Genomic DNA, 12,419 nt, shown 5'->3' on the forward strand with positions numbered 1-12,419 from the left:
ACCTTGCACTTGCCAGGCAGGCGCTTTGCCGCTGAGCTAAATCCCCAGCCCCTGGGCTGTTCTTGAACTCACTATGTAACCCAGTCTGGCCTCAAACTCATAGGGATTCTCCTGCCTCAGCCTCCCAAGTGCTGGAATTACAGGTGTTTGCCACTATACCGTCTATTTAGTACCACACTTTTCATAGCTTTTTCTTTTTTGGTGCCTTTGCTTTTCAAACTGGCCCCCAGGTGTAGTGTTGAGGGCTTGCTAATGTCCTTAAGCACAAGCAGGCTGTGATATGACTCAGGGAGAAAATACATGTTTTAGATATCTTCATTTAGCCATGCAGTAGTGTTGTAGGTCTTGAGTTTAATGTTAATGAGTCAGTGATACAGAATAAGACAAAATGAATCAGAAATATAAAATAAGAAGTGTCCATTAAATATGTTTACATACTGATTAGATGGAGAAAACTTCGTGAATTGCAACTCTTAGGAACGTAACCCTGCTTTTCCCTTAGGAGCAATAACTGAGTGAGTACTCAACCATTAAATGTTCAAGTTACTTGATAGAATATATCCTCCAGGGGGCCTGGGGATTTAGCTCAGCGGCAAAAGCGCCTGCCTGGCAAGCGCAAGGTCGTGAGTTCTGTTTCCGGTACCGGAGAAAAAACAAACAAACAAAAAAATATGTATATATATAAATATATATATATATATATATATATGAATAGTAAATAATTGCTCAAAATTATGATAGACAGCAAATCAAATTTTAAAATATATATTTTTCCAACCAAAAAATAGAAGTAAGAATACCTGATATTATTACTTACAGGATAATATCAAAATTTCTGCCATTAATTGTCATTTCTACTTACCCCTCACTTATTGGAAATATACGATATATTAGTTTATGTAACTATAAATAGAAGGCTAGCATGATTCCTTGGATATACACATTTCTACCAGAACTATATTGTATTCACTTATAACAAATAAACTACTTCTTTCAAACATTATCATTGTCATTTTAATAATAATAATATCTAAACCAAGAGAAAGTAAGCTACTTACTAATACCACACAATTTGTTAGTTGTAAAAATAGACTTTAAACTCAGTTAATACCATTCTTCATTGTGCAGAAACATGCAGGGTTATAGTACCTATTCTCTGTACATGGGCACTCAGCCCTGTGGGGCAAGGGTCACTGAATTCACCAGAGTTGCCCACTGGGCTGGGCATGCTGGTGTTGGGGTTTAATATGCCCAGAGCAAGGAATGCTTTTGCCTGAGTTCCATAAATCTGTCCTTAGATTAGCAGCTGTCCGGATGGTACATCGTCTTATTAATACCCACTCACATTTACTAATTCCCATGCATGTATATGTGTGGCTCCTTAGTTTGAGTCTCTGTGTGTAATTTTAACCAATATTTAAAACCCAAGTTGGGGTAAATACAAAGTTAAAAACTAAAACATTGAGAAAAATATTATAGAATACTTTTATAAACTTTATTATAAAGTGCACATAATATAAACAGTTGGACATAAACACACTTTGGTGGTACTGTATTAATAACAAGGCAGCTGTTTCATTGCACTTTCAATAGGACTGGTTCTGAAGAAACTAAATATATACTTTTTTCTCTGATATATTCTTGGGCAATTCTCTAATGAATTACTAGTTTCATTTTTCCTCCTATACAAAAGAGCTAATCCTATTTTATTTAGATTATACAGGTCCTAAGCTACCAGCATGGAATCTATTTGCTAGGTGCTTCTCTATAAAACAAATCTTCAGGGCTACTAGAAGACTCTACACTCTATATCCAGCTTCAAGAGGGAAAAATGCATCTTTCATTGTCCCCAAAATGTGAATTTGTGCACTGAAAGGTATATAGTTCTCTGACAACCATAACCCTTGAGTTTCCACTATACAATCTAGCACTTGAATGTTAACTACCTTGCTTTGCTTTGTGATTAATTTTATCAATGCCCTTTATTTGATTTCTCTATGTGCTTCCTTAAGGTAGAGGACTTCCCATCTCCAGCTTAGAGCAGAAACTCAATAAACACCTTGTGATTGACCGCTTAAACGTTTTTCTGACCATTGTATCAACATATTTCAGGAAAAGCTGACAGATTTGACAAACATTTTCAGAAGACAAAATTCTGATGAATCACTGGCCCCTTCAGAACAGATTTGCAAAGGAAGATGTTACTTCAAGTCTCAGGGTACTCATCCCACATAATGCACTTAACCGTACATGACTTGGGTGCAAGTATAGTTACATTTGTTTCTTCTTACGTAGTTATCAGTGAGCAGAAGTCTTTTCCTAAATATTCTTAAAATGCTCTTGGCTTTTAAAAATTCATAATTGACCTTTTCTGAAACTGGAATTTAAAAAAAGGTTATCTATAAACAGTAGATCACAAACTGCAAAATTTGCAAGTTAATCAAATTAAAATTCAACACGACTTTTAATTAGGTCTTATCAATATAACTCAGCAGTTTGAAACGTTAACACATTAACGCCATTCTTGCTATGAAAAAACTAGAGGCTGTCTGTATTAAAATCACCTTTAATATAAAGTGTGTAATATGAAATTGTTTATTCTCTCAAGCCAAGGGAACATGAGGAAATTTATTTTCATGCCCAAAAGAAACGGAAACAAATCAGTGTTTTTGTTGTTGAGATGTGATCCCTGAGGGGAGTCTCAGAGTTTCTCCTGCTTCTATCCACTCTAGCCAAGTACAATCTTCAGACTTTTCATATGGAATCCAAACTGGGAACATCAGCAATTAAAACCTCCTATTCCTACCCTTCCTCCCACGCTTCCATTCTATCCTCTGAACAACCAACCATTTGCTGTGATCAATGAAATAAACTCTACTTATTAAAATAAAAGTGCAAATCACTTACATAAGTCAGCGATCGTTAAAGAGATTCTAAATTTATTCTTCAACCTAAAACTCCAGGAGCACTGGCTATAGTTACTTTTACAATGTCCAGGAGAAATCTACTTTCGAAGCATAGAGGACCCAAACAAACAGGAGTTCCTATCTTTGATACAGAGCGAGAGTCTATCATAAAAGCTTCAAGAACAAGAATGTTTATACATAATAATTGAAGGGCTAAAACCCAGTGTGCCCATTTCTGCTAACTTGGTTTTAAAATAGGATAATGAACACAAGCAGTTAATGAGTGGGTCCTTTGATTCTTACTAGTTTCCGACTGTGACATGAACTGGAAAATTGAGTTGGTTGTCCCATTAATTTAAGAAAAACTCCCATGATTGCCTGAGTTCTCCAGCTTTTTTAGGTAAGTCATTTGGTCAGACAGGCAAGCATTACCACTATCATCTTCATCATCAATTTAATAACCATTGCATAGTAATAGGATCGATTCTGTCATAACACTGTTATCATGAGGCTTAAAAAACCCCACATTTCCCCCTTCCATATACCAGGAGATAAGAAATGAAATAGTTCAAGTTGTCTTGAAGTTACACAAGTTCACCAAGACCATATTATAAAATCAGGGCTTTCTGACTCGAAGTAATATATTCTATCACCCAGATTAAGTATCTAAGTATTGTCACTCACCAATTTTAACTGTCAACCTGTGAAGAAAGTTTACAACGTGCTGTGCCCAAAATCAAAGGAGAAGAACCTTCATATATTATGATTACCACCACGTTATCCATTTCCATTCCTATTCCTTCTCTCACTCCTTCTCAAAACTTGTAGATAAGCAGCAGTCAGGCATATACAAAGGAAATAAATAGCTTAATTCTAGAATTTAAGAGCAATATTGGAGGAAAGTAGTAAAAGCTTAGCTCCCATTCTAAAGTGCCTTTAATATGCCATCTTCTGAGAGAAAAACTTCTCCAAGTAAGAGTACAAAACATGGCCATTAGTACAGAGAACTGGTTGCTGTAGAGACCTAATCCCTATGTCAAAGGCAAATTTTACTTGCTTCACAGTTTTGACCAGTTTATCACATTTTGCCAATCAAAAGTTCAGCCATCTATCATCTCAGCAATTCAGTGCTCCCTCCTATTTCTAACTTAACAGCCATAATTCCAGGCCTCTGATTTGTTATCATATAATTACAGGCTACAGCAGGCTGGCTCAATAAGTCCTGCTGTCTGCTGCAAGTTAATCACATGGGTCACATGATGGACCTTCAAGACAAATTATCAAGTGCTGGATTATTAGAGCATTTTGTTCTTTCATGTTGTGAAGCATGTTCAAAATTCATGTTGAAAAAAAAACTTTCAAGAAAAGACAACAGGATGAAGAAATACAAAGTGATAAACATTGGGAATCAACTGAATTTTGTTCTCCTCCTCATCATTGCCTTGAGAACCGACACAAGTGGAAAACATGAAATGGAAATGTGTTGGGCCTCTCGTCTTCCTTGTGGACCAGTTGTGTCGCTTGCACAGGATGGATATCATAAAGCAAGGTGAGGGTTATATTACACACCTTGGTCCTTGATAAAAAAGAGTCAGCTGACCTGGGGCTTTGCTTACACTGACTTGCAGTCAGGGAGTGAAATGAACTTTGAATTGATAAATGTTTGGATGAATGATTTAAATTCACCCTTTGTCACTGACATAAAAAGCCTGCTTTTTCTTCCTTGTAAAGATTAATTTGACTTGCCTGATACAATTACTTGGTGTTGTGCCAGCACATTCTCAGAAAGACTCTTCTTTAATAACCACCCCAATTTTTAATATTTAGGGAAGATAATACAGTCTGCCAAGAATTTTGAAGCAAGGGGGCCCTATACACTTTCATATATTTTCAACTTCACCATCATGTGATCAGAAGGGATTTCTTTTCCAAAGGATGAGGATTATCAGAGCTGTCCTTTCTTCAGCACTTTTTACATAGTAAATATTATGCCTATTATTTTGTAAATATTAAGTATTACTCAAAAGAATACTATCAAGTCTATTTTTCACATTTTACAGATGATGATGTCTGGGTGTTATACTTCAATTCCAAATTTGTCTAAAATCAAATCTACCATGTTTTTAATGTCAGTTTTTACTTTCTCATTTCTCCTATCAATGTACGTGTACATCATCTAGATCATGTGATTTGGGGTGAGAATATTAGAGCATAACACACATAAAGGAAGTTAGATTTAGGTTTTAGGTGAAATGTCTTTCTTCACTCAACATTATCTTTGAGTTCTTTTCATTTTAATCTTTGGTTGGTTGTTCTCTAGTTCATTTTATAATTGCTAAGACAGTGTGTGATTTTCCCAATCCTCATTCTAAGTTATTACCCTTTTTCAACCTCATTGTTCATAATTATCTTTTGTTCTCTATAGAGAGGATTAGACTATTTAATTCTTAGGTATTCTGTAATTTTATTGTTTTTGCTCCATGGAAACTTGGACTTTAAGGAGAAGGAAATATCATCCTCTTATGTAATCTGTAAGGATTTCATCTCCTACCGCCTGCTTGAGTACTTATATCTATCCTGCAGGAGACACAGGTAAACCAGGTTTCTCTTCAGACCATTTATGTAGGTTGACCATGTCATGGAGCATTTATAAAGAGCTGGCATATTTCTGTGATTTTTAAATTTATTTATCTAACACATGGCAGAAGATTTAGCTCTAGCAAAGGTAGCTAAGTGGGGGGCAGTGCTTTTCTGTACTTAATGACCTTGAAATATGTGTTCTCGAGTATCATGGAGCCTAGCGCAGAGCATGGAGATATAAACCACTGAACAAAGCAGTACCCTGATATCTCATTGTTTCTTATAGTGTCAACAAGCTTAAAGATGTGAATCAGAGCAAAGGTGAGTCTGCCATACAAAGTGTAAGCCATGTGCTCTGTTTATCTAATCATGATGCCCAACCCAATAAAATCCATTCCACATATTAAAGTTTGCTTTGATACAGCCGCTGTTTCAAGTAATTGATAAAGAGGAGAGTTAAAAACAATCAGGATTACTAGTGGTCAGCTTCACTGTGTAAAATGAGAATTGCGCCAGACAACGCCAGATGAGAGCACTGTTTCCTGCCTCATCAAATCTCTTGAGTCCCAACTTCTGCCACTGAGAAATTTTCTCAACCATTTCGGTGAGCACAGACCCTGTGCCCTCAGCCAGAGTTCTCAGGATCCACTCACCCGTGCACTTTGGCCAGCAATAAGCTGGTCGTCTTCGGTCTGAACGCTTGTCCGGCTACGCACATCATAATCTTCCTGCTCGAAGTCAGAATCGTCCTCTAGCTCCTCCGGAGTCTAAATATCAAAAGGAAAAGAGAAAACTTTTACAAAAATGTAAAGACTTTGGGAAGTGATAATTTCCACCCCCATCCACATATTTCTTCGTTGCGAAGGCAAAATAGCACCCTGGACAGATCCTGTAGGGGCCTATGTATAGTAAAAGCTGTGTGACGGAAAATTGACTGGAAAAATCCTGAAAATCATGCTGCTCTAATTTACTTGTTTTCTGAAAATCCATTTTCCTTATCATTTCTTTCTACAGGTGTAGCAAGTCTGAGTTTGATTCTTGATGTAAAATGCTTTCTGATTTTAAGAAAAATTATATTTGGTTATTAATTGCAGCCAACTAAATCTATTGTAACATAAAAAGTAACCACAAAAAATAAATTTAAACCTATTCTTCTTCAAAAAAGCCCTTTTTACCCTAGTCTAAGTCCTTTTTTTCTCAATAAAGAAAAGAAATGATATTCTTCAGGCCAATGGTTAGAAGTCCTGGAATATCTGGTATGGTCACTAAACCCTGAAGTATAAAGATTTCAGTGGATTCTCCAGTCAGGACTGTCTGAGTATCAGGGGTGAACTTCTCAGCCTCTCTGAACTTTAGCTCCCTCCTTTGTAAATTGCTGCTAATAATAATAGCTACCTCCATTACTGTGGAGAAGATTAAGTAATGTACTACATATAAAATAATCTCACGCAAAATAGACATTTAAAAAATTGCCATCATTATTACATTGGATGTTGTAATACATTCAGTCAACAATATTTTTAAATGAAACTACACATTACAATGGTGCCTCAATTCACAAACATAAGTGATTCAACAATTTGGGAAAAGATGTACATGTTCATGTTTGTACATGAAATATGGCTGCAATCATGATTGCCGCCTGATGCAGAGTTGGCAAACACTTCTGCTTATAAACCAAATTGTTTACAAACAAAAGTATTCATGAACTGGGATGCCAATGTTCTGACCATCCACTAAGGATGTAAACTTCTTCCATATATAATATCAGCTCCACTCAAAGAAGCACAGTGATAGAGGGGACATTTTCTATTTAGAGATGAGAAAAACATTGTTCAAAGAATTTAAGCAGTGTGACCCATGTCCCTGAATTAGTTACCAACAGAACCAGAATTTAGACTTAAGCACACAAGTATGCCTAACTCCAAATACTCTGTACTTTATTTGTTGTTGTAATGGTGTTGGTGGTTCTGTGTGTACAGGCTTTTTTAAATATTACAAGTTAGGTAACAACTAGAACTATAAAACATCATGTATGTCATATAAATGGCTTACTCTATGGTTAAATGAACATAAGGTTTGCTAGAGAAAACATATGAATGAAAGCCAATGATGGTAGGCATGCCTGTAATCCCAGCATGGCTATAAGGAGGATTTCAAGTTCAAGTCCTGTCTGAGAAGCTTAGTAAGACCCTGCCTTAAAAGAATAAAAGGGTTGGGGATGTAGCTCAGTGCAAAGGCCCTGGGTTGAAGCTTCAGGACCACACACAAAGAGGGAGATAAAAATGAATCTATGAGGCATGGAGTAAAAAAGCAGTGATACCAAATAATAAGCATTGATTGCTTATTAAGTGTCTGTCACTGTTTTCTCTAAATGCTTTATACACACTGACTCAGAAAGATTTCTTCATATTCCTATGATGTCAATGCCATTTCCTCCATTTTACAGACAGATAAATTGAGGCATGAGGTCTTATGACTTACACAAAGAATTTTATGTCAGGCAGTTTCAAGTGTGTACTCTAAACTACTATGCTCACTGAGCCCTAAGAGGACATGCTCATGAAATAGTGAAGATGGCACAGAAGAACCACAGGGGAGAGCGGTGTGAGATTTGCAGAGCAGCTGTCACCAAAAACTTCTCCAGTGCTCAGCCTTTCAAAAGAAAAGACCACAAGCACCAGCAGTAGAGAGGGTACAGTGGCCTGGTCTTCGTCCAGGACATGTTTTTATTGTTCTGATCCCTTTGGCTACCTCCATGCAATTAGGTGAGGTTATTGATGAAGCCTTGAGATTGGATATACAGGAATAAAATGGGATGCTTTGTGACAGTATTCCATTATGCCTAGTAAGTTTCCATAGTTTAGCACATCACTCATTTTTTTTCTTCTTTTCACCATCAACCTTATTAATATTCTCTCAATCATCTACACATGTTCAATTTTCTTTCAGAGGAATATTAACAGAATGGGAAAGAAAAGAGTTTTTGTTCCAATATTCTATTAATTAAATAGAGGTTGGAGTAGGCAGAGCCTGACTGAAAGCACTGGTCATATTTTTATTGTGGACAAAGATAATGTTCTCTGCTTATTGCTCATTCTTCTGGAATGTACTGAGAAACAATTATAGCAAGTTGGTAAATTCTGCTGACAGACGAGATGACAAGATTGCAAGCACTTTTCATCATTAGTTCTGGAAAGGGAGAGAGAAGACCAAAATAAAAAACCTCACCGGACAGAAAAGAAGCAGAGTATGACAGGTCCTATAGCATTGTGTCCAAATATCTCAGTGATCTGTGCATTGAACATGGGTCAGTGACAAACCCAAACCAGCAACGAAAGGCTCATAACGCTGAGCTTCCTTCAAGCAGCAATGGCCTCAGAACCAAAGTAGAGAAAATGTTTTAAATCAAAAATAATAAAGTGGATGTGAGTCCAGGGGACTTGAGTGATTTAGGCTCCGCCCTGCTATTCACACCTATGTCTTTAGCAAGTCATTTAGTTTTGCTGTTTCTGGGTTTCCTCACCTGTAAGATGGAGATTGTAATTGCTATTTACTCTGCCTGCTTCACAGGATATTTAAATGTATATATATATATATATATGGGCAAGCTTTCAAAATGAACTAAATTTATAAGTGATACTGATAATTAGTATGGTCAATAAAACATAACATCTAATAACTACAATAGCAATCATTGTTTACCACCCACTGGGACAGGAGCTCAAATAAAAAATTTAATCCTTAATGAAATACATTTTTGTAATCTCTGGTTTGCAGATGTATGAACAGGCTCAACATCATTAAGCAAAAGATCTAAGGTGTCACACTCAGCAAGCGACAGAACTGAGGGACAAGCTGAGAGTTCCAGAGTCCATGTTCTTAATCCTCAAAATTACCCACAAACATGGGTAAGTTTCATGTGCTAGAAAGATGCAAAAAATCCACCCAAACTATCCATATAAATAGTTCTGTGTCTGTATAGTTGGCTAATTGCATGTAAATGTGTCTCCTACTCATGCTGTTATTTTAATTACTCAATTTTAAAAGTATGAATATTTGTTTTTCAAAGACTTCCACATATTAAAGGAAACACACAAAATTAGAGATTGTTTACAAAAGGCACCAGAGAGATCAGATTTGTCTTGGAAGGTAAAGAATTTTTTTTATATGTACATCTCACTGGAATGAAGCCATCGATAGAAGATCAAGTCTCAGCTCTGTTCTGAGGTGCTCCCAGAGAGATCTCTTTACAATAAAAATCACTTTCCGTAATTTACCACTCTCTATCGGGTTGTGGTGTTGGATCTAATCTGCAAAATGGTACAAAGCATTTAGCTGCCAAAATTTCTGTCCTGTAAATCTGCAATTTATTCTCATCAATTTATGCCCATTTCAGAGGCCCAAGATTACTTCTTGTCCAGAGACACACTACGCATTAGCTGCAGAACAGGACCAATCTATAAGCTTCTTGTATTCAACCTCTACAATTGTCACTACTTATGGCTTACTTCTGGATGTCCTCCCAAAGCCTCACGCAGTCATGGCAGTTGGGGCATTTCGGAGATGGCTGGATTTAGAGTGTGTGGTAGTGGAATCAAAGGTGTGTGTCTTAGTTACTTTTTTCTCGCTGCTGGGACAAAATACCTGACGCCCAAAATTAAGGAAGGAAAGGTTTATTTCGCTTACAGTTCGTGGAAGTTTTAATCCATACTTGGCGATTATAAGGCAGAGTGACACGTGGCAGAGGGCTGTATCTCAGGACGGCAGCCACAGCTAAGCAACAACTCACTTACACCGGGGCGGAATGGAGGAGGATTGACCCAAGCACTTCATCCTCTACCTTACATATGCAAACTATCCACCCCAGGGCGGGTGTAGCTCTCACACCCATATTCAAACTCTAATAGCCTGCCCCAGGGCCGCAGGAGGCTTGACATACAGACAAAAACCATAACAATGTTTAGCTGCCAAAATTTCTGTCCTGTAAATCTGCAATTTATTCTCATCAATTTATGCCCATTGTGTCATTACTAATTCACTCCACTGATTAATTTGGCGTGATTCTGGTTAGCAATAAGGGTGTGCTATGTCTGCCTAGGGTAGGTACAGTACATAAATATGATGGACAGAAGGAGGGCTAATCTGCTCTCACTTGCCTGCTTGCCATGGACTGTTTCTCCTCTATGTTGCCCCTGTCATGCAACCCTGCCTGCAAGTCAGCTGACTTTGAACACCAATTGGCCACAAATACTATATCTGTAGCTTGAATTACTCTGGAGACCTCCTAATTATTCTCCTTACTTTGATTTCTGCCCCCTACCTTATATTCTCAAGAGCATAGCTGGAATGGTCCTATTAACAAATAAGCTAATGCTATTCCCTTTCTCATAACCCTCCAATAGCTATATCTAGTTCATCTTGGCCCTCAGCTTCCTGTCCAGCTCCACACCCCAGCCTTGGTAGTCATCATTTGTCTGAAACATACTACCCTCAAAACTTTATTGTTTATTCACTCCTTTTTCTCCAAGTCTTCAAATGTTACCCAAACGTTTACCATCTTTCATAAAATTCATGCTCAGCCTGAGGTCTCTCTCCTCTGTGCTACTGGGCTTTTCCCCAGAGCACATATTTAGCATTATACATACTTGCTTATTCTCTAGCTCCTACCAGAGTGATACCAATTCCATGAGGACAGGAACTTTGGTCTACTTTGTTCACCTCTGAACGTAGGGCTCCTCCAACAGTGTGGGGCATCTAGTTATGCATTCAATCAACAAATATCTGTTAGTTGAATGATGAAAACTGAATTAATACTTTAAAAATACTAGATTATTTTTAATTAACAGCAACAACAAAAATAACCTAGCACTCTAATCCAACCACATTGATTACTACATGACAACTTATATTACGTAAGATTGTATCACAAAGATAGTTTCTAGTTCTTTCAACCTTTTATTTTCTTTTTTCCTAGTACATGTTCACAGTACAAAATCCTTACACTCCTTTTATGGAGTTGATACATGTACCTGACACATCTTAATTCCATTTATTCTAGTTGTGGCAAATACTGACTCCATACTCTACAATTTTTAAATGACTGACTTGCTTAAATGTAAATCCACTAGTCAATTACATAAAGATAACCTTCAATCCAGCAGCATGAGGAGAAGAAATAGTTCTCAGAAAACTCCCAAGTTCTACATCTGTGATGGTCCTTTATTGACTATGGAATATTTGTTTCCATTTATAGATAAGGAAAGTGACAGGCAGAGAAAGTAATTAACATACAGATGACCCCTGGGTTGGTTAAACTCTCAGTTCCAAACTTTACTTCTTCACAGACTCCTCTTGGTTTCAGTAATGTTTTTATAATGCCTGTAGCCTTCAAACACAATCATTAATAGGTCTGCTGATTGAACAGTTTAGTTCACTCAACTTATCTATTTCTGTGATCTAACAAACACCGCACTACTACTTCTCAAACCATGGAATCAAATGGACACTTACTGAGTCCTAAAATTGTCTTATTCCACAGTGATCACCACATGCCCAGCTTCACAACACCATATTGTCAAAAATCATGTGTCAACTTGATGTCTAACCCTGAAACTACCTCCAGCTAACATTTCACATGAAGGTAAGAGATTTCTATCTATTACTCTTGAAATTTTAAAATAGATTACAACGTTCCAGGGCACCTGGTTGCAAAGTTCGGGAGATATGAAATTGCAGCACAGGCCTTCATTTGAACCCTGTCCGAGACCCTATTACTTTTTTCCCTGCCTTTGAAAGCATCACATCTAACCAAATTAATGTGCTTCAATTAGCAACAGTGCAGAGATAGCACTGCAGCTGTTTCTGGGTTACTGTTAGGAGAAGCAGTGATTTTTTTTCAATCTAGGTGCCTCAATATCAATGTACTACTAC

At 37.2% G+C, this 12,419-nt stretch overlaps 1 protein-coding gene across 2 annotated transcripts in view; it reads right to left on the reverse strand.

The window, feature by feature from the left end:
- Ctnna2 (catenin (cadherin-associated protein), alpha 2) overlaps window positions 1-12,419 on the reverse strand; it is a 1,070,661-nt gene that overhangs the window by 57,121 nt on the left and 1,001,121 nt on the right. For both annotated transcript variants that reach the window (XM_005385453.2, XM_005385454.2), the window contains exon 14: window positions 6,140-6,253. In XM_005385453.2, coding sequence (XP_005385510.1) covers window positions 6,140-6,253 — 114 coding nt within the window. The remainder of the gene's footprint in view (window positions 1-6,139; window positions 6,254-12,419) is intronic.

The sequence above is a fragment of the Chinchilla lanigera genome, unplaced genomic scaffold (genome assembly GCF_000276665.1).
Source record: "Chinchilla lanigera isolate Chin_1 unplaced genomic scaffold, ChiLan1.0 scaffold00023, whole genome shotgun sequence".
Classification (NCBI taxonomy): Eukaryota; Metazoa; Chordata; class Mammalia; order Rodentia; family Chinchillidae; genus Chinchilla; species Chinchilla lanigera.